Source organism: Dromiciops gliroides, chromosome 3, assembly GCF_019393635.1.
Source record: "Dromiciops gliroides isolate mDroGli1 chromosome 3, mDroGli1.pri, whole genome shotgun sequence".
Taxonomy (NCBI): domain Eukaryota; kingdom Metazoa; phylum Chordata; class Mammalia; order Microbiotheria; family Microbiotheriidae; genus Dromiciops; species Dromiciops gliroides.
The window spans coordinates 2,264,399-2,285,914 of NC_057863.1; the positions used below are offsets into that span (position 1 = coordinate 2,264,399).

The following is a 21,516-nucleotide window of genomic DNA, read 5'->3' on the forward strand; positions in this document are numbered from 1 at the left end:
GTACAGTACAAGTGAGAGAAATGAGGATATGAAAAATCAAATTGTGTCCTTCTATACGTAGAAATCAGATGCTTTTAAACTTCCTACAAGTTTTTCATCCTGGAAGATGAAAAAAATTATAATTCATTCACACTTACATTATATTATTGTCCTAAAAGGAAAAGGAAGCCTGAGAGAGAAACTGAACAAAACTAGATAAAAACAAATCATGTGATTGTGAAATCCAACGCTAGCCTTTCCCACGTGTGCTCAGAAAATAGATATCAAATGGGATCGCTAGTGTGTGTGTGGGGGCAGACAGGGACCTGATCTGTCCAGGCCACTCTGACTATAGCGTTTATACGACAAATGACTAAGCTCCCCAAAAAGGGGCTACAGGGCGGCTTATGAAGGACGATGATGGGGTGATAATCGGTGCTTATTCGGAAACGAGATTATCACCCAGACCAAATTAAGGTTTCATGAGCTACACAAAGGTATTTTGAGAGATTTGTCACATTCCAGCAATGCAGAAGTTACCAATTTTAATGTTTTGCTTTATAGACAATTCCTTTGTTAACTTTGCTCTGTGAGGCCAAGATAAGTGCTGTACTTGTGGGGTAATTAATCTGAACAGAGAAACCAACAAGGGCATTTCCTCGCTCGCCTTCGCCACACTTCCCCATTAATCTCCTTTACTTAATGAAGAGACTGTTTCTACTGCCAGTTCCCTGAAACTCTTTTCCTCTTGGTAACCCAACATTCTACACATGAATGCTGGGATGTTGGTTGTTTTCCAGCACTTAGTCCCAAAAGAAAATTAATTTTATGGCCACTGAGGTCTCCCCCAACTTTGAAGTTCTGTGAAATTAAGGGGGGGGGGGCGACTGGCGACAGACAGCCTGTGGGTCGTCAGAAGGGACCTCGGAAGCCGTGCAGTACAGATGGTCCCACGGACATCGCGATCCTGCTGCCAGCCAGCCTCTACTCGAGGGCCTCCCATTCGTGCTTTGGACTTAAATCTGGCAGAATTTTCACATTGTGGGGCTTAGTTCAAGTTTCAAAAAGACCAATTTAAAAGCATTCAAGTGTCCACAAAATTACAAAAGGAAAATGTGTTTTTGAGTACATAGAAGAGTAACTGTGTGATGCATGTAGTAAATCAATGGAGAGTGAAACAAAGGCCGCAGGTGGGTTTTACAGTGAATGAAAACCCCAGCATGTTATTGTGAGAACACTACAAGCGGACTAGATTACTAGGCCAGAAGATGCTACCACTAATCTGAGGATTATCTGCCCAAGTCAGGTCTGTCTATGGATGGGAGCATGGATCACTTACTCAGGCCTTTTGATCCCATGTCGTCAGGGATCTCCTGTAGAGAGCAGTCCCCAGAGAGCAAGCAATAAAAAGATAATCAAAGAAAACAGTCGTCAGTCATGTACAAACTGGGTGCTCCAACAAGAGACAGTTCCAAGGCCATGGCAGGTGCACACGCTTTACAGAGAGACGTCCCAGGGGCTTGAGGGCTTCCAGGGAATCAGCCCGGGGCATCAGCACTGGGAAAGATTGTTGGCAGACAGGCCCCAAGTTCTGGAAGGGAACGACTGCCGGCAACGGAGCAAAGGGACGGTTATGCTGATTCCACTGGCAGTTAAGTGCCACAAGCCCCCCCCCCATCCCTGTGCCAACCTGGAGCCTGCCGGTGGCTCCTTTGTCACCTGTGGCAGCCCTTGAAACTGTCTCCATGGTAACAGCCTCCCGTGGGTGCGAGATGGCGGCTCTTGGCTGGTGCCTGCATACTCACGGTCAATGTCACTGGTTTCCTGCTCACTGTGGTCCTTGCTCTTGTAGAAGGGGAACTTTCGGGGAAAGAGGTTCTTTTTACGCTTGCCATTGAGTGACTGCTGAAGAAGAGAAGGGGGCAAAACAAAGGGGGTCTAACGTCGGTGTGGACAGCGGCCCGGCCTAGCAGCCCTGGGGAAGCCGACTCTCGTGACCACGTCATGCAGTTTATAAGGAACCAAACTCTCATTTTCACCAGAAAAAAAGTGACCTTCTGCCCCTTCACACGGTCCTCTAACTCAGCTGAGGCACAGCCGAGAGCGTTCAAACTGAGGAGACCAGAAATGGAGACTCAAGGCCACCTGACTTAGAAAAGAAAAAAAGCCTTCAGAGCGGCTCCTGATGCCTGTGCCTTTCCCCCTCAAATCCATTCAGGCTGGAGTCACTGCCACAGGGCAGACCCTGCAAGATGCACCGAAAGCAGCCTGTCTTATCAAGTGCCTGGCATGAAGTTCCCTCCTCCTTCCTTGTTTGTGGGAGAGGACAAAGGCCCCAACCAAAGATGGGGGTGGGTGGCAATGACTGCAGGCATTTCTCTGCCAAGTGTGTGGGAGGCTGAAGGGCCTTGGGAGGCCTTGGGGGCACAAGGGCAGCTTCACTAAGGTTGCTAACTGGGCTGGTTTCCCTCCTTAGAGTTCAGAGAATGAAATGCAAACTTGAGGGCAGATGGAGGGATCCCAGCGGCCCCTGGCTAGACCTCACAGAGCTCCTCAGTGCCAGCATCCAAATCTGACTGCAGGCCAGGCTCTTCCCAAGCATTTTCCTTAATCACTTCTTCAGGGCATTAAGATCTTAGTTTAGTGCCCCAGGTTCCCAGACTGAGCTCTCCTAAGACCAGATACCCTTTGCTTCTAGATGCTGCCACTTGTTACCTATTTTCACAGCATCCTGAAGTGAATTCTACAAAGTGATCAAAGATCCCCCCACCCCCACCCCTAGGGTCTTTCCACCAGGCAGTGGGGAGCTGGGAAGGAGGCTGGTGTCTCCACCTCGAACAGAGAGCAGGCTGCCACACTTCTCCTGGCCTTGACCCGAGACCCCTCCCTCATATCTGCAAGACACATCATCCAATGCCAGGCTTGCCAACCCCAATCGGTCCTCTCCCAAGGACAGAAGCACTCAAGGGGGCAGATGCAGATGGATAATCTAGGCCCCTGCCCTAGGCTCGGGATCAGGTTTTCCTGAGGGTGAATTCAATGTCCATTTCTTCTGCCTCTCTTCCCCTCCCCGTCCCCTTCAGTGTGACCTGCATCTCTACCGCAGGCCACAGCTCCCTGAGCAGCCGGCTCACCCAGGCAACTTATGGGCTGGGGCTTCACTCCAAAGCAGAGATTCTGAGGCCAATGCTCCTATTCTGTCTTCAATTAAGCTCAGCCCTGGGGGGCTGGGTTGCCCCTCTTGCTCAACCCCCTTCTTCCCAAGGCAGCCCAGCAAACCCTCTGATGCATCGCTGCATGACTCCCCTGAGCAGCCTATCTTTTTTTTTTTTTTTTGGAGGCAACTGAGGTGCAGGGTCACACAGCTAGTAAGTGTCTGAGGTCAAGTTTGAACTTGGGTCCTCCTGACTCCAGGGCTTGGGCTCTATCCACTGAGCCACCCAGCTGGCTCTTAGCAGCTTTTCTATCCACAGCTCATCACCTTCAGGCCCGACTTCCACTCATCCCCGTCTCAGCATGACCCTAACTTGCCTCCGCTGTACTTCCTCTTCTGAAAGGTTAACTGGTCTGGGGGACAGCGGAGGACAGAGTTTACCTAGCTAAAGAATGGATCCAGTTCTAATGCCACTGCTGGGTAAAGATGGACCGGAAAGGGCTAGACAGTTGACAGCCCAGTGCATTTAGACCTGGTGGCACAGCAGGACCGAAGCGTCATCGTGATTGGTTCAATGTCCATTTGGAAGGTGTCTCCTCAAGGGCAGACGGCTCAGGGATGCTTATCTAACTTGGAGATGAGAGGCCAAGGACAGCTAACATCTTGAAAGGCTAGAAGGCGGGCTCAATCACACAAGACAGATCTCAGTGAAGATACATATAAAGTCTTGGGTTCAGGAAATCAATGTGACAAATACAGAATGACCTGGGCTCACCTCCAAAAGAGCTGAGGGTCTTGAGTGGGCAGCAGGCTTCATGGTACAAAGGGAGAGCCCAGAGGAAATGTGGCTTGAGGGGGCACTGAGAACCAAGGGGTACAGAAAGCCAGGGAGGGGTCAGAGCCCCACTGTCCTGTGGTACCATGTGGGGGGTGAGGATGAGAGTAACCCAGGCTACCAGGCTGTACCCCAGTGGGTGGCCCCGAGGGGATGGCAGGGAATATAACTACCCTAACCGAAAGGCACAGCTTACAGGCGTGCTGGCCTCCCTGGCCAGGACCGCTTATGGTGCTCAGATACAGATCAGCCTGGTTGGCCTCTCAGGCCCCTGGGGGCATCACCTGCCTCACTCACATCTAGGAAGGACTTTCCTTGACTGTCAGCCCTTCAGACCACTGCCTTCTTATGTCCCTGTCGCTGTCAATCTTCTAGAAAAGAATGATCCAGTTTCACCCCTGCTCTGCTCTGTTCCCCAGCAATCTCCGAGCTGCCACGTCTCACCTTCCAACGCTGCTGGCCAGCCTCTCCTGCCAGACGCGCTCTGCTTGGGGGCCCAGAGCTCTCTCCCACCTCCCTTTCTCTCTGATGTTCTTTCTGAGACCATCAGCCATCCCTTGCCTCCTTGGGCTCTAGCCTGGGCCCCAACACACTCCCTTGGGAATCGACTTTGTTTCCAAGACTGACTCCCATCTGGTGGCCAGTGGTGAAACTCTCCCTGGCTGGCCCAGAGGCCCTTCCTCTTCTACGTGCCCTCTTCCCCTAATTCCCGGCCATTCAGAGCCAGCCAGGTGCTCAGCACTGTTACTGTCAGCCCCCTTCTCTCTATTCACTCTTTACCACACAGCACAGACCTCGATTCCTCTCTCTCTTACCCAAGGCATCAGTCTGGGATGCTCTCCCACACAGAACTGCCAACAGTTCTTTCCTGGGTCCAGGACAGCCTACAGACTCCTTCCTGAGCTTGGCATCAAGACCCTGCCCAACCTGGCTCCCGTGTCCTTTCCCAGACTGAGTTCGCCCTGCTTCCCCTTCACACAGGCTGCACTCAGAGCTGTGTTTTGAGTGACAGACTGGAGGAGGTGTTGGGCAGGTGGAGCCGCAGGGGACAGAGCCCTGGACTTGGAGTCAGAAAGACCCGATTCTGAATTCAGCCTCAGTTACTGGCTGTGTGACCTTGGGCAAGTCACTTAACCTATCCATGTCTCAGTTTCCTCTTCGGAAAAATGGGGATAATAATAACAACGTCTACCTCCAGGGTCGTTGTGAGGACTGAACGCAATGTCGATATATGAAGTGCTTGGTGCTCCAATGGATATGGAAATGGTAGCTATTGTCGGAATCATCACTGTTACTAGGATGTGAGGCCTAGTTCAGAGGCCATCTCCTTCTTCCCTGATTCCGCTCCCCCCAGAGCACCCAGACCCCATTCTGTCTTCCTGTGGCAGCTTCTTCTGCCGTCTGTGTCACACACAGACGGGTGCTTCTTGGCCTTCCCCTTCCTCTCAGCCAGGAGCACAGACACTCTTCACAAGCAGGGCCCAGCCTGGGTGGTTTCCCGGTTATTGTCAGTGCCATTCTTGGGCAATGCTTCCAGAGTCTCCGGTTCCCACAGGTTTGTCTTAGTTCATTTCCTTTACTTTATCTTTAAGCAAAATGAGGCTTTCCCATATGTCTTGGTGTGTGCAGGTGGGGTGGAGGGAGTTGAACAAAGTTTCACTCATTTCTCCAGGGGAAGGAAGGAGCAAATACAAAGGACTAGCTGTCTCTCCTTGCTTGTTTCTCTCAAGCTGTCTAGGACTGCCATCTCCTCTACCCAATAAACATAATGTCAATCATTTTAGGCAAGTGAAGAAAACCCTCGGCTTTCCCAGAGATCCCAACTGGCCTTCTTGTTCCAGCCCCTGGCTCTCCCATGCCCACCTATGTGTCCTTACTGGAAGAACAGCTATTTAACTGGTCTAGACCAGGTCAGCCTCATCTTACATTAACATAGCTTGCTGTGGACATTAAGGGGAAATGACTTTCATGCTGACAAGGAAGGCAGAATTAATATGATCGTTTTGAAATCACAGAAATGATCACAAATATAATGATAACTTCTTTCAGTTCTCCACTCTTATTGTTGTATACTATGTTTGTACCACTATTTTAACCAAGAAAAGTGTGTTGTAATTTAAATTTCAAGGTTTATAAAATTAATAAGAAACTGTTCTCTGTTTTGATTAAAATTTGATGAGATAGGGGCAGCTAGGTGGCGCAGTGGATAAAGCATTGGCCTTTGATTCAGGAGGAACTGAGTTCAAATCCTGCCTCAGACACTTGACACTTAATTAGCTGTGTGACCTTGGGCACGTCACTTAACCCTCATTGCCCCATCAAAAACAAACAAAATTTGATGAGATAGAAATATGTGAAGGAATGTGACACATTTAATATTTGTCAAGCAGCATCTTATGGATAAAAATCCTTAACTGAATTCAAAGAGAAAAGAACAAAGAAAGGCCTACATAGGCATTTTGGGGGCAAGAATCTTACCTTTTTTTTTTTTTAAAGATAAGATACATTTTTTAAAAAAATGGACATTATTTTGTTCATTCAGTACAGAAGAAAGACTGGATTTGAGATTAGCAAAATTTGGTCATATTTTGATGGAGTGTTTGCCAAAAATTCCCCCCTTTTTACTGCATATATTGTGGTCAGAGTCAGTTTCACAGCAAACAACCAAAAGAAATATGAAATTTAAAAAGTTTTGAGTCGTGGTTGAAAAAAATCAGTCAAAATGTGGTATCTTAAGGATATCATAAGAACACAGAAGATAAAGAATTGCTGGTTAGTTGAAAGGCATTAATTGTATTAAATTTAATATGAAATTCTCCAGATGAAGAACTCAGCACAAGTGAAATAGCCCAAGCAAAAGACAGGAATGTGCAGAAAGAGAGCACAAGAGAGAGCATGCTCGCTCGCTTGCTCATGCTCGCTCACGCCAGCTTCTCCATTTCCCAAAAGAAAACCAAGCTGCCGTGTACCACTTTTTCACCATCAGTGCTGCTGACAGGGGGACACTGAAGTGATACAGAAGAAGGTTAAGAGTAGATTCAAAAAAATCACAAATCTAATTCATGGTGTGAATGTTATTAGCTGGTTATTTAAACTTTCACACCTGATACTTTGAAACATCTGTATGAAAGCTAAAATGATTTTAATGAGAAAGGAAATGTTACAAGAAGAAAAGGGTGGGGAAGAGAGGAGGCCGTAAGAGACAGAAAGGCAGTTCTCTATCAATGGCAAGCGTATTCCCCACCCCCTCCCCGTCATGCATAGTTTGGGTGCTTGTGTTAGGACACAGGGACTGTGTACAAACTGGGTTATGGTCAACAAATGAGACTAGGATTTAAATGTCGTTAATTCCGTTAACTGCTCACAGTTTTCTAAGTGACAACATGCAATTCAGTATCATGGAGACATACTTACTGTCGAAGCTATTGCTAAATGATCACTTAGAGAGATGAGGGAGCACAAACCAAAGCCCCCTTCTTTTCCAAGCCCTAAGCACTGTTTGCAGCCCCCCCCCCCTTTCCGACTTGACTCAAGACTTAATGCAGTGAAGCTTCTTGGACTTGGAGTTCCACAAGGCTCCCCTACTCTGACCTCATGCAGCACAGATGAGGCATGTTTGTGTTAACAGATTTCATGGCTACAGAGAATACTTATTCTCAATTAAGAGCTAAGCTCAAAGTAAAGGTCTTATTTAGGTCTAGAAAAACTGTACAAGGTTTGAGAGTTGACCTAACATTTTAGTGTTAAAGGAATGTCTTATGGAGAAATGTTTTAAAGGTCACGACCACCTTTGTGTGTGTGTGTGTGGGGGGCACAGGAGAGACAATAAGATCTTAGATTTTTGAGTGGGAGGAAGCTTTGTCTCCCAACTGCCTGGTCCCTGCTCCCCTAGCCTCAAAGGTATTCAGTACTAACATCTGAAACTGCTGCATAGCTTGCTTTTTCTTCTTAGCTTCTTTGAGTGGAGAATAGAATTCGATTCTGAAGGGTGATACAGGTGAATTAAGTGCAGAAATAATGGATCTCCCTCCTGTCAAGGTTTCAGTCCAAGTCTCCACTGATGTTAATCAAAATGGTTGGCTTTTGGGGAGCCCTGAAAGTGCATCAGTCTTCACTTTCTCCTAAGCTCTGCCCCTGATCCCAATAAAATTTCTATGATGGCCCTTAACTGTGCAGGTAGAAAAGGATGAGGGCCATGGGTTCTAATTACGCCCAGGGCAGAAGGACCCGTGCCATCCTCTTTGGAGGTTTTTACACCCCAACCGTGTGTAGCTCAGAGCATCTGAGAAGTATAAACAGACTTCCAAACAAAAAATCTGCAAACCTCTTTGGTCAACAAGGACAACAAACCTGAAGTGATCTTAGAAAAAAATGAGGGTCAAGGAGGCAGGGTAGGGAAAGCAACCAGGAGAGTCCTATGAGTTTACATATAATGAACCACTGCTTAATGGTCTTCAGGTTTGAGGCTTTTTGACCCTCTCCAAAGGTTCACCATGCCATCATCTCCCATTACTGGTGGTGATGATGCCAAATGATTCTGGTCTGAGGGACTGTTGCCAAATGGCAGTCTGAAACAGGATGAAACCTTTTATCAAAAGGGTGCTGCTAAGAATATTTGCAATCAGCATAATTTGGGGGAAGCCACGGCTTGTTTCTAAAAAACAAGATAATCATGAGTTTTTTGTTTGACAAAAAAATCCTTAATTTAACAATGCAACTCAAGCAAAATAGCCCAAGGTAATTATCATTCAAATTCATCGCCACTGAAAATTTCAAAAGATCCGGGTTTCACACTTACCCCTTTAGCTCCTCTTGTTTTAGAATTGAATTTCACTGTTTTTAACCGGGCTCGTTCTTTCTTCTCAACTCTGCAAGAAACCACCCAAATGACTCCATCTCACACCTAACAAGCACCACGTTTAAGGCTGATCACCAAATCCAGCATCCCAACAGAGATACTCCCAAATTGTTAACAATAACATTTAAACTCTGAAGCAAAATCATTTAAATCAGTGACAAGATGGTCTTTTCTTTAATAAGCCAGGGGTGCTTTAAGAAACTGGCCCAAATCATCGAAAAGTGATTTCAAAATTCAGTGTATTTCTCTCTCTCTCTCTCTCTCTCTCTCTCTCACACACACACACACACACACACACACACACACACACACACACACACACACTCACACACTCCGTCTGTCCCCCCCCCCCCTCCCCGCCCCAATATCTCAAGTATCTTATCTGGGTGGCCTTAGGGGCATACCAAGAGTGTATAGCATGTTACAGAAAGGATGGAACAAAAATAGTCTTTGGCTCAGACTTTAGCAGTAAGGATACAGAGTACATATTAAAGCTGGGAGATTGATCTCCCAGATAAACCAGACCCTACTGAATTAATCATTTCCAAACTCCAAACATTCGACACAAGCCTTTATTTCCTGCCATGTAGTTGTGCTCAGACGTTTCCCCAGCACATCTGAAGTCAAAGCCAGATGCAGAACAAGCTCGGATGGGCCCTCCTAAACTCAGAAGCGGCAATGGTCTCGGGCAGAAGGCCCAATGATTGGCCGCTCTTGTGAGGTCCGGACCAGCTCATCAAGAGAGGTGGCACATGAGGGATGAATCTTTCCAGGCACATTCACTAATGACTCCAGGTCCAGGAAACAGCAAGTCAGAAGGGTCCCCCAGGCTACCAAGTGTGAGCTGTCACTGAACAAGTATTGCCCAGATCCTTGGCCAGAGGGAATCCAGTCTCCTCTCAGCTCCTTCACACTGCTTCAGGGATCCTATGGGGTTCCAGGGGAAAGCACCACACCAGCTGCCAAAGGGGATGAGTTTTTCTCCTCCTTGCCACCCTGGGAAAAGAGTCTTTCTTTGTGGCAGTCAGTGCCTGGCCAGGCTTCCGAAAAGGTCATCAGCCTCCTGACCCACACCAAACGGTAGCAGGAGGAGGAAGCCATTATCTGGCTCTCCATCCCTTCCTGAAGGCCAAAGGCCTCCCCTGCAGTCAGTCCCCCAACAATCGCTGCTTCCCCTTAGCCGTATGGAGCAGTTTTCTTCACCCTCTGCCCTCCTTATACAGGGCAGTGCTCTCCTTAGCCCTGCCTCTCTTTTGAGAAAGAAGCCACTTGGGTTTTAAAAGAATACTTTGTTGTGGGCCAGTGGAGTCTTCATGCACTCCCATACCCACAGAAAGCCTCTCTCCAATAGTGACCATCAGCCACACTGACCTGGCGACCACTTTCTTCCAACTCTCCTTCTACCTTCTTCTTTATACTAGCCACCAGAAACAGGGTTAGAGCGGGTGTGTCAGGGAATTACGAGCCATGTGACTGAGCTCTAGTGTCCTCCCCTGTAACTGGAGGTGAAATGAGGGCATCGACACCTTCCTGACTTGCCATGAGGACTGGATGGGAGCATGGAAACACAGAAAGGTCAACTGTTTTAAATTCTCTTATGTTGGCCATGGCTTAGAGTGGGGCTAGTTCTACTGCAGGCTCTCCTTGTCCTGCTAGTCAGGTCACGCTCAACCCAAAGCCTTCGCTGCCCCCACCATCTGCCTCACACAACGATGCCCCTGTGCCACCCTACTGGGCCCTCCCTGCTGCCCGGCAATCCGTTCTGACCAACTGCAGCGGCTGCTCTGGGCCTTCTCAAGCCTCCTGGTCACTAAGAGCACAAGGGCCTTGGTCCTTCATCACCTCTTTTTGGGAGGTGAGGGCCTTCTGGTCCCCCAGGCATGCGGGCTGGGGCTCTCTATGACCCCTCAGCCTCCCACCCTCAACAGATCCGATCCACTCTCAAGTCTCGAGCTGCTTGCTCTGGCCTGGAAGATGGTCTTGCAGATGGACGACACCGTCCTGGCAGCAACAAGCTCTGCCACACTACAATCTCCTGAGATCCATTTTCATACTGCAGAGTCCAGCTGAGGACTTCCAAGAGAAAGCTGTGGGAAGGACGACCCATTAGGTTGGTCCACAGCGCAGCTTGCTGGGACATGTTTACATGGACGGCACGCTAGGCCCAGAACTGAGCAGGAGGAGTACAAGAGGCAGCAGCACCTTTGAGAAACTAGACTGTCTTGGGGGGAAACAGAAGCCATGACCTTTCTCACAAGTCTTCTAGTGAGGTGATATGGGCTTGCGTTACTGAATTAAGAACTGAGGGTTACTCAAAGGGAATGAACAGTAGGTACCAACCCATTATTAAACAATGATTGCCCAAGAAAAGTGATGCTAAGCAAGTTCTCAGAAAGGTGGCCTAAACACACAGTAAAGGTGAAGAGATCAAGAGGACAGATTGCACACTCCAGGTCTGCCAGCATGTAGGATAGACCCCCACTCCTTCAGCTGAGGACCTTGCTCCAGATTTGAGAGAAACAACTAAAGCCCTTCTTCGGGGCTCCTCCTCCTCCTCCCGTCTCACACGATGACCAAGGCCAACCCTGTGGTTGCGCACATGAGCCCCTTCCATCCCGCCTCCTCCAGCAGGTTGCCCCCTCTGTCAGCCTCACTTTTTCTTATCTTCGGTCTCTCCTCTGCTGGCTCCTTCCCTGCTGCCCAGACTCGACCCTTCCATCCCTCCTCACTAACTATCATCCCAGGCCTCTTCTGCCCTTTGTGGCTAAACTCCCCCAAAGGCGTCTACACCAGGCCCCTCCACCGTCCCTCCTCTCACTCTCTTCTTAACCCCTTACAATCCACCCCAACCTCTCTCCCCAAAGTCACCAGGGACCTCTTGTTTTTTTTTTAGTTTTTTTTTTTTTTAGTGAGGCAATTGGAGTTAAGTGACTTGCCCAGGGTCACACAGCTAGTAAGTGTTAAGTGTCTGAGGCTGGATTTGAACTCAGGTCCTCCTGACTCCAGGGCCGGTGCTCTATCCACTGCGCCATCTAGCCGCCCCTACCAGGGACCTCTTAATGGTGAAATCCAGTGGCCTTTTTCAGTCCTCATGCTCCCTGAGCTCTGGGCAGTTTTGGACTCTGTTGGTCAATCTCTTCTCTCTGGGTTTTCAGGACGGCCATGGCCAATCGGTTGCCAAGGCCTGCTGACTTCACCTTTACAGCATCTCTTAACTACTCGCCCTTCTCTCCTCTGATACTGCTGCATTCTCACCTCAAGCCTGGACTCCTAAGTAGCTGCTGATGGCTGTGCCTGCCCCAGGTCTCCCCCGGCTCCAGTCAGTGACCACAGGGATGACATGTCACCACCGCCACCCTCCACCCCCCAACCAGTGAACGCCCCTGGATCCAATACAAATTGCTGTTTGGCATTCGAAGCCCTTCCTAACATGGCCCTCCTCCTCCCTTTCACCAGTCTATGTAGTCTCCAATAAGTCCTTGGTGACCCAGTGACCCCAGCCTCCTGACTGCCCATGAGCGAGACCCTCTGCCTCTGGATTCCTCGGATTTTCTCTGGCCGTTCCCCATGCCCAGAATGCTCTTCCTCCTGTGCTCTAAGTACCGATCTCCGTGGCCTCTTTCAATCCCCAACTTCTAGAGAAAGCCTTTCCCAATCCTTCTCAAGTCAAGTCTCTCCTCTCTTTTAATCACTGCCTGTTCATCTCACCCATAGCTTCTCGTCTCAAACCCGTGAGCTCCTCAAGCGGCAGTGACTCTTTTCTTTTTGTATCCCTAGGGCTTAACGCTGTGCCTAGAACCCAGGAGGCATTTCCACGTCTACTGACTGGTTGCCTCGGACACTGAAGGGCATCCCCACAAAGATGAAGCCTGCAGAGGACACTGATGAATGAAGGCACCTGCGTATCTGCAGGTGTGCTCCCTGGGAGGGCGGGGCTCCGACCAGGCCTTCACTTACCCTGGCTCACGCCTTGAAGCTAGAGAAGAAGCTACAGCTGAAGAAGGGTTAACCTGCCAAGCCTCATCCCTGGGGAAGCTGCTCTGCCCTTCTTCCCTCGCACCTCTACAACTCCCGTCGCTCCCGAGAGACTGCTTCCTGCCGTGTTACACATAGGGAAATAACCAATGACGGGGGAAAACCAAAGCGGGGATAAAGCTATTTGCTCATGGCGCCTGGCTTTAACATATGGACGCTGCAAAGACTCAGCCTAGGCACAAGTACCTGCGTTTGCTGGGAATCACGCCGACCTCGTCACTCTCGCCGTCCGGCGTCACCTGCCTGGCTTGCCACCATTCGTCGTCGGAGGCGTTGATAACATGAAGGATGTCTCCAAATTTGAAATTCAGTCCTTGACTTGGAAGGCCGCTGTCTTTAGTCTTGTCGTAATCAAAAAGGGCTCTGAGATTGAGAAGAGAAGAAAGAGAAGCTGAGCCCCAGCAGTCACGCTAAAGGCAGACTGCGCAGAGCGCCGCCAGGCCTCCTTCAGTGTCCGGGCTCCAGCTCTGCAGCCCTTCTTGTGCGTCTGAAAGCAGGCGCATGCTTCTCAGAATTCCGTAATGGCCAGGGCTCTCTGTCCTCCCTCTGGGGAATGTAGATGACTGTTTTCTTGGCTACAGAATCATGGCTAGATAGAGACTTCGAGATGCCCAGGCATTCATACAGATATATTAATCAACAGTCTTCTTCCTTTGCTAAAACTTTTGGGCACTGAGAATTTATCCCTCCCTCCCGTCAGGAGTCTGAGGTGGCAATTCCCAAAGAGAAGCCAAAGGGAACAAAGCTAAGCATGTCCATACGGTCCCTGATCCCTCATCAGAGAGAAGAAACCCAGGCTCTTCTCCCAACACCTGGATTTTGTTTGTTGCCTGGGTTTTGGTTTTGCCTCAGAGACCAGTTGAGGACTCCCCACTTTCTCTTCCCCCAAATGACTTTTGTAGGTCAGCAACTGTCTGGGTTTAGACACCCCCTCAGGACCCGGCCTTCCATTTCTCCTTAAATAGCTAAACTTGAGGAAGGCAGGACATGTTCCAGTTCTATTCCCAAATCTCCCCCTGCCACTTACTGTGCTCAAAGGTTCCAATGTACAGAAGACACAGCAGGGGGAACTTGGCTAACACAAGTCAGAGAGAGGACTTTTATTCTTTAAAAAGTGGAAAGCTTTGGGATAGCACCCCCCCCCCCAACCCCCTGGAGCTGCTCTACTAGCACCCAAATGAGGGGCAGACTCAGAGGCCTGCGGCGACTGACACCTGTGTCCCTAGTATGGCTGCAGGGTTACCTAATCAGAGGCGTCTGCCAAGGCATAAAGGGACTTCTTAAAGAAATCAGGAAGATTTTGCTGAACTGCAGCAGGGGATTGCCCCTGAAGGACGTTCACCTGGAGCTCTGGCCAGTCTCTCCAAAGATTTCATTTGAAAGGAAGAGAGCAAGAAGTAAACAGCAAAGGAGAGTGTATCACTGGAGAGGGTGGAGGGGACATGTGGCGCTTCACCAGCCCATGTCACTCACCCACCCACAGGCAGCCTGACCCAACGGGACCCACTCTTCACCACCCTGTGCCTCAGTTTCCTCTTCTGTACAAAGGTGGTCATCTCAGTGTCAGCCCCCACAGGGTGGTGTGAGGCTCCAGACAGAGAATACCTGTAAAACACCCTAGATGTGCTCAAGGCTGCTGCCATTGCCTCTGGGGAATCTCCGTCACACCGACCCTGGGAGAGAGAAGCTACGGGAACTAGAAACCCCAGTGGACAGGAGAAACGGAAGCTCGGGGACATCCGAGGACTAGCTGAAGAAGCGAGGTTTGAACCCAGACCTTCCTGACTCTATCCCCACTGACAGAATTTAATTTTTCTTCTAGAAGCTTGAAAATGCCGCCGCGTCTCACGGAGTTTGCCCTGTCATCCCCAAGACAGTTCTAGATCATATTTGTCAGGCCATGGAATGCGTACAAAGACAGGCTCGCAACCAACAACCAACTTTTGGCTATTTAAGCCATAAGCTCATCCCAAGAAGTCAACAATAAAGAGAAGCATCCGCTTGATGTATCGGATACCTTCGTTTCTCTGGTGTCCTTGCCCAGAAGCTATGACACTGGTGAGCGTGGAAGGGCAAAAAAAAGGGCACTTGTGACGGGCTTTCCTGCATACTTGCCTGACATAGAGGGATCGCTTCTGGCTGGTTCTAAGAGAACCGGATCCGGAGCTGATGCTGCTATTCATCATCTGTTCCCGTAAGTCATGGATCTTTGCTTCAAAACGAGTATATTCTGTTTTTAGGGAAGAAAAAGAGACACATTTTCTAACCATAACTTTCAGCAAAACAAACAAACTGAGAAGAGAGTTAAACAATATAAAGCACCTGCATATAACAATGATGTGTCACTCAGTGGCCACACGCTGGGCACTTGGAAACTCCAAAGGGGCGGGGGGCGACCGCTTATACTGCTCGCCTTCAACGAGCTCCTGTTCTAGCAGGGAAAATCATTTCTAGGCCCAGATAGCCACAAGTCAATGCCTTAAGAGAGGGGCAGCATGAGTGGTCATGAGCCTGCTGACCATGAGGGATGCACCTCTAAATGTGGCTGTACTGGACCAAGGCACCTGGAGGGAACTAACCAATGCTGCCTGCCTTACGGCCTAGATGCTCGGACCTGCCAGGGCTTATGTCTCTGATACGGGTTTTCAGAGCTAGGCCCCCTCTATACTAGAACGAGGTCAAATTCAAGGCATCGTTTTGTAAAATAGCGAAAGAGCTGTTGAACTGAGCTTTTCGTTGGAGGCAAAAATGCCCCCAAATCAATCTGCCCCCCAAACAGAACACCACTGACAATGCTGTCAATGTGAACTATGACACCAAGGCTGGTTCTGAAGCACTCACTGACTTGGCTGACAGCAGCACGGACACGTTTCTGTTCTTGAGCTCTCTGGCCCAGCCAAACCAGCCCTCCTGTTACACAGATGGCCCCCTCCCCCTCCCACCTCCGGGCCATGGCCCTGGCTGACCTCCATGCTTGGCGCACTCCCCCCACCCCCACCCGGGGCCTCTCTTCACCCTGGGTTTCGGGGAACCAGGGACTTGTGGCCAGGAATATAGCTCTAGGTTAAAATCTACTTGGGACGCCTTTAACAAAATAAACAAACATACAACATAGATAATATTAACTGGTGGTTTCCTGTTCTGGTCTGAGTCTGACACCGCCTTCTACAGAAGGCCTTCCTTCTGCGCATTCTTTCCAGTTTCTCCCTGCTTGTGTGCAGCCTGACTCCTGAGCTCCTGGAGAGAAGGGGGATCCCTAGTGCTTCACACTGCCTGGCATGTAGCACGCGTATAAGGAACATTCGCTGACTTGCACATACAGACAGTTCTCGCTTTAGGTAAGTGGACTGTTCCTCAGACCTCTACATAAAGCAATTTTTACATAATGGAAATTCACCTGTGGATACGGGAAAGGAATGAGGGAAGCAGGAAGAGGGTCATTTGCTTGTGAACACATGGGGGCCAGGGACAGAGGAACAAGAAAAAAGGGAGGAATATCCAGGGCTGGCCAGAACCTAGAGAAAGAACTCATGGGCGACAGACACGTGGGGGCCAGATACAGGCACAGACAGGACAGGATGGCAGAGACGTAGGGGCCAGGGACAGACATGTGGACAGAAGGAAGCATCCTAAAGTGGACAGACGGAAGACAGATACATGGGCACCAGACACACAAGGGAGCAGAGAAGGTCAATCTTCTTTCTTGGGGGTGGAAGTCTCAAGCCAAGCAACAGACCTGACGGCACAAGCATCAGTGGCACCTCTGGCTTCCATCTGGAAGTTTGTTTATTTAGTAGGGAGGAGGCGGCCACTGAGTGCGGAGCCAAGGCGCAGAAATGGAGCGAGAGCACAGGACTGCACAGGAAAGACGGAAGTGGCGGGTTTTTTGGAATGTGGATTTCTCTGAGAATTCTTTATGGAAAGATGAATTTGTGTAACATGAATTTACATAAAGCAGAACTGTCTGTAATAGGTGTTTAATAAATGCTTGTCCCTTCTTTCTTTCCTACAAGAGATAAAAGCTCATAAGTATATAGGACAGACCTTGGGTGCTCATGATAAACAGCTAATGAAGGTTTCTTCCCCCCACATAGGCTTTTGTGCAGATAATCACATGTGGGTGAGTAAACTCCTCTCTTCTGGGAATGCTCCTATCAGAAGTCCCTAAAGGGCCAGGCGCTGTTTACACTCCTATCCCTGCTCTCTTCAGAGATGAGGCTAGGTGTTGGCTAACTATCCAGAAGGGCCTTGTGGAGAGAAAAGAAAAAACTGACCCACAGTGACACATTCCCAAGAGTTATCTCTGAAAAGAACCCCAGCTTGCTAGGGGCTTTGTGGTTACTCCGATAAAGGAAGCAACAGTCAGCAAGGCCCCAAAGGTGAAGTGAGCATGTTTTCTGGCAAAAAGAGAGGCCCAGCCTAATGAGCCAATGCCCCCAAGGAGGAGGGGTGCCAGCTGCAGAACCCTCGGCTGTCCCTGTCTCTCGGGTGGCCACATTTGCCAGCATCCCCAAAAGAAGCTGGAAGCTTATTCCACTGTGTTTGCAGCTCTTTCAGTCCTCTCTGCTCATCTCTTCAGGACTTTGGGTTAGATCCTTACTGATACCTAGAGATACTAATGCCGAGTTCTAAGGTTTTCCTCATTTTTCAGGTCTGGCTCTTGGTTTGTCTGTAATCGGTTCAAACACATCTTAGAAGTACATGCTGAATAAAGAGTTTCATCCCATACTGGCTGTAAAACACATGTAGGCCCATCCTGGACCATTTTGGATGTTTCTGGTGGACATCGACGAGGACCATGCTCACACAGAAATAGACAGCACGGAAAGCAACAAGGGGGAGGGAGATGGTTCTGAGAGCTCCAGCTTCTTACACGCCAGGAAAAGGGATCTTTATCCCAGACCTTTTGGCTTCATGAAGGGCATTCTCAGCTCTTACTGCTAGCTGTTACCCTAAAGCGTTCATTCACAACTAATCTGGGGAATTCTGAGACCTCAGCTCTCGCACTCTTCAGCCAGACCAGCATTTAAGGAGCAGAGCTATCACTTGGTCTTTGGTGTTATTCGGTAACTCAGCTGTGCCCACTTCTTCATGACCTCATGGTCCACAGCATGCCAGGCCCTTCTATGCCCCATTCCTCCCCAAGTCTGGCCAAGCTCACGCCCACTGCTTTCATGACATTCCCCATCCAACTCCTCTTCTGCCATCCTCTTTTTCCTTTTGTTGTCACTCGTTCCCAACCTCAGGGTCTTTGCCAACGAGTCCTATCTTCTCATTATGTAGCCAAAATATCTCAACGCTGGTTTTGTTTGCCCAACAACTTTAAAATTTTACATGATCCAAAATGTCCCTTGTGTGGTCTGAAAGGTTGCTCCTTCCCTGGTCCTACAGCTGGCTGATGATGTCTCTTCACGTCACACCAATCTGCAGTTGATCAGAGCGTGCAGTAAGAGATGTCAATTTGGACGCAGTTTCTGCCAGCCTGCTTTCAAGCTTTCCCAGCAGTTTTTGTCAAAAAGTGAGTGCTTCTCCGGTAACTGGGGTCTGAAGGTTTCCACTGACCTCCCTCTCTATTTTGGACCAGTACAAACTGTTCTGATGATTACTGAATCGCGGGAGAGCTTGAGATCTGGTACTAATAGGACCCCTCTTCTCTGCCCCCCATTAATTTCCTTGAGATTCTTGACTTTTTCTTTCTCCAGATAAATTCTGGCATTTTTTCCAGCTCCATAAAATAATCCTCTGATAGCATGGATGATATGACCCTAAAGTGAATTTAATGTCATTTTTTACTATATTGGCTTGACCTACCCACGAACACTGGATACTGCTCTAATTATTTAGGTTTGTCTTTATTTCTGAAAGGAGTGTTTTATAGTTATATTAAGTTTATACCTATATGTATATTGGTAAGGAGATGCCCGAGTACTTTTTACCTTCTGTTGTTATCTGGAAAGGAATTGCTCTTTCCATTTTGTCCTATTGCATTTTCTTTGAATTATATAGAGAAACGTTGATGATTTCTCTGGACTGATTTTACGTCCTGCAAACTTTGTTTCATTTATTAATTTTTCAACTAGTTTTTATTTGTCTCTTTAGGGTTCATTAAATAAATTATCACCATTTTGTTTCCCCTTTACCTATTCTTATTCAATGGGAAAAATGGAATAACTTCAAGTGGATAAGGCACAGCCATTTTACCTTCTGGTCGATACTGTGCCACAATTGTGACAGCCTGGCCAGCATTCTTCAGAGCTGCTGCCGCCTGTTCGTGCGTGGCCGCTCTGAGATCAACACTATTTACCTGTAAATCAGACAAGAGATGTCGTCTGAGAGACAAGAATCGTGAGCGCTGGAAATCAGAGGAGGTGCAGTGATGAATACCCGTTTCAATCATTTCATCCACAGAGAACATTTCCTGACTTGAAGGTGAGCTACAATGTACTGTCCCTCTAACTGACAAGCCACCGCTCCTTACATCTGTGATCACTGTTCAGCCCGCACCCTCCTCACTTCACTGGCATCCTCAGGCTTTGCATGAACAATGGCCATCTTCTTCAGAAAACACAGGCAGACCCCTGCCCCAAATCCTCCTAAGTTTTGTTTCATTAGCACACCAGTTATTCCCTTATCCAACAATAGGTTCTCTTTATCGCTTCCCTCCCTCCCCCCTCTCCCCCCCTTTCTCTTTCCAGCTCCCAACTACATAGACTATAAGGAGGCATGTGTTTCTCTGAAGTCCAAGGGTCACAAATACCTGACCTTCCTCTAGCAATGATTAGCGGGATCAACAGGGACAATGTCACCACAGGACGTGTTAGATTTAAAGCCTCTGACCAAGTCTCTTGTACGCCCTTGCACAAGATGGAGAACAGCATAGGGACCCCAAAGTCATCATCACCAGGCTCTGCCCAGTGTCTGGTGGAGGACCCAGGCATCTGTGTCTGGCTCTGTCTTCTTCCTTTTGATCATATTGGGACAAAACCCCCAAATGCACATCTACCAGGCTTGTTGGACACTAGGCTTGTACGGAGAGCTCATCGAATGCAGCAGATGAGAATCAGGTCCTAAAAAGATCTGGATAGGCCTGAACAATGGGAGCAAAGGAATACAGGACACAGGGATTCCATTCAGCAACTACTCTCAGCAACAGAACCATCAGTCAGCAAACATTTATTAAGTGCCTACTAAGTGCTGGGCAAGTCAGCAAGTCAGCCAGTCAGCGGGCATCGATGTAAGGCAAAGACATTGAATTTGATGTTTTGGACCCAAGTCCAAGACTTCACATTTATCCCTACTGAACTTCATCTTACTAGATTCAGCTCAGGGCAGTTAGGTGGTACATGCTATGGACAGAGTGTGAAGCCTGGACTCAGCAGGACCCAAGTTCAAATCCAGCCTGAGACACTAGCTGTGTGACCCTGGGCAAGTCACTAAACTTCTGTACGCCTTAGTTTCCTCATCTGTAAAACAAGCTGGAGAGGGAAATGGCAAACTACTTCTGTGTCTTTGCCAAGGAAACTCTAAAGGGGGTCACAGAGTCAGACATGACTGAAATGACTGGACAGCAACAGATCAAAGCTTGATTGACTTTTTAGACCCTGGCTCTATATTCTACTGTATTTGTTCTCCCTCCCAGTCTGGTACTGCCTGTACGCCATTTATGCCTTTATTCGAGTTCCTGATAAAAATATGAAACAGCAGAGTTGGGGGTACAAGAGTCATGTCTACATGGAACCATTAACAAGTATTCTCAATCTTGTCATCCAGCTGATTCTGTACACATCGGGTTGGATCATCTAATCCTTAGGGTCTCATCTCTACAGAAAGAATGGCAGATATTTTACCAAAATCTCTATGCATTTCTTTTATCATCTGCTCCTCACGAACACTGCCAGACTCTTTTTGCTGCTACCACTCAGAAACATCTGCCGCTTGAGATTTTTTCTTGTCAAATTTATCCCAACTGAGCTTCTGGTGGCAATGCTCTGCTGGATGCTATCCAAGCCATTCTCCCTCCTTTCTCACAGCCTCCTCTCTCCACCCAAACTCCTACTCTAATCTTTCGATTCCTCCATTTCATCTCCTCCACACATAGGATGGTTCCACCACTGACTATGGCACCAACAACTGTTCTACTTCCTGAAATTTCCTATGCGATCATAATCTGCCATCTTGCCATCTCTCCCTAAGCCATAACCCTCCTAAACCTATTCATCTTCATTAGGACCACCGATCCTTCCGCCTCAAAGTGTTCTCACTTGCCTCCAATCAGCACAGTGCACGGTATAGAGTAGGCGCTTACATCAATGCCTGCTGACTGGCTGACTTGCTGCAGAGTTCCAATCTGGCTTTTCCAGCAGCTTACAAAGGCCACCCCCACCCCACCCTCCTCTTTTGGTCCATACTTGTGGTTTTTAAAAGAAGTAGGGAGAATCCTTGTCACGGAAGCCTCCCCCACCAACGTCAATCAGGAGCTCCTTTCACATCTCGCTTACAGTCTTGGAGCTTGCCTGGGCTGCTTCCCCTTCACGGACACGGAAGGGGCCGGACTTAGTATCCAATACAGCCCATCCGTCTGGGTGGCCTTTCCCAAGTTCACTCAGGTTCGCTGTCCCATCCCCCCCCTTTTCACTCTCTACAGACCCCCTCCTA

The 21,516-nt window shown here is 48.6% G+C and overlaps 1 protein-coding gene across 32 annotated transcripts in view; it reads right to left on the bottom strand.

Moving 5' to 3' along the window:
• DLG1 (discs large MAGUK scaffold protein 1) overlaps positions 1 to 21,516 on the bottom strand; it is a 223,962-nt gene that overhangs the window by 13,844 nt on the left and 188,602 nt on the right. For 14 of the 32 annotated variants that reach the window (XM_043994514.1, XM_043994505.1, XM_043994504.1 and 11 more), the window contains 5 exons: positions 19,063 to 19,165; positions 14,977 to 15,091; positions 13,048 to 13,224; positions 8,767 to 8,836; positions 1,319 to 1,352 (listed from right to left, as the gene is read on the bottom strand). In XM_043994514.1, the coding sequence (XP_043850449.1) occupies positions 1,319 to 1,352; positions 8,767 to 8,836; positions 13,048 to 13,224; positions 14,977 to 15,091; positions 19,063 to 19,165 (499 nt within the window). Of the gene's footprint in view, positions 1 to 1,318; positions 1,353 to 1,784; positions 1,885 to 8,766; positions 8,837 to 13,047; positions 13,225 to 14,976; positions 15,092 to 19,062; positions 19,166 to 21,516 lie in introns of all 32 variants that reach the window. The other 18 variants (XM_043994501.1, XM_043994496.1, XM_043994494.1 and 15 more) reach the window with 2 other exon arrangements.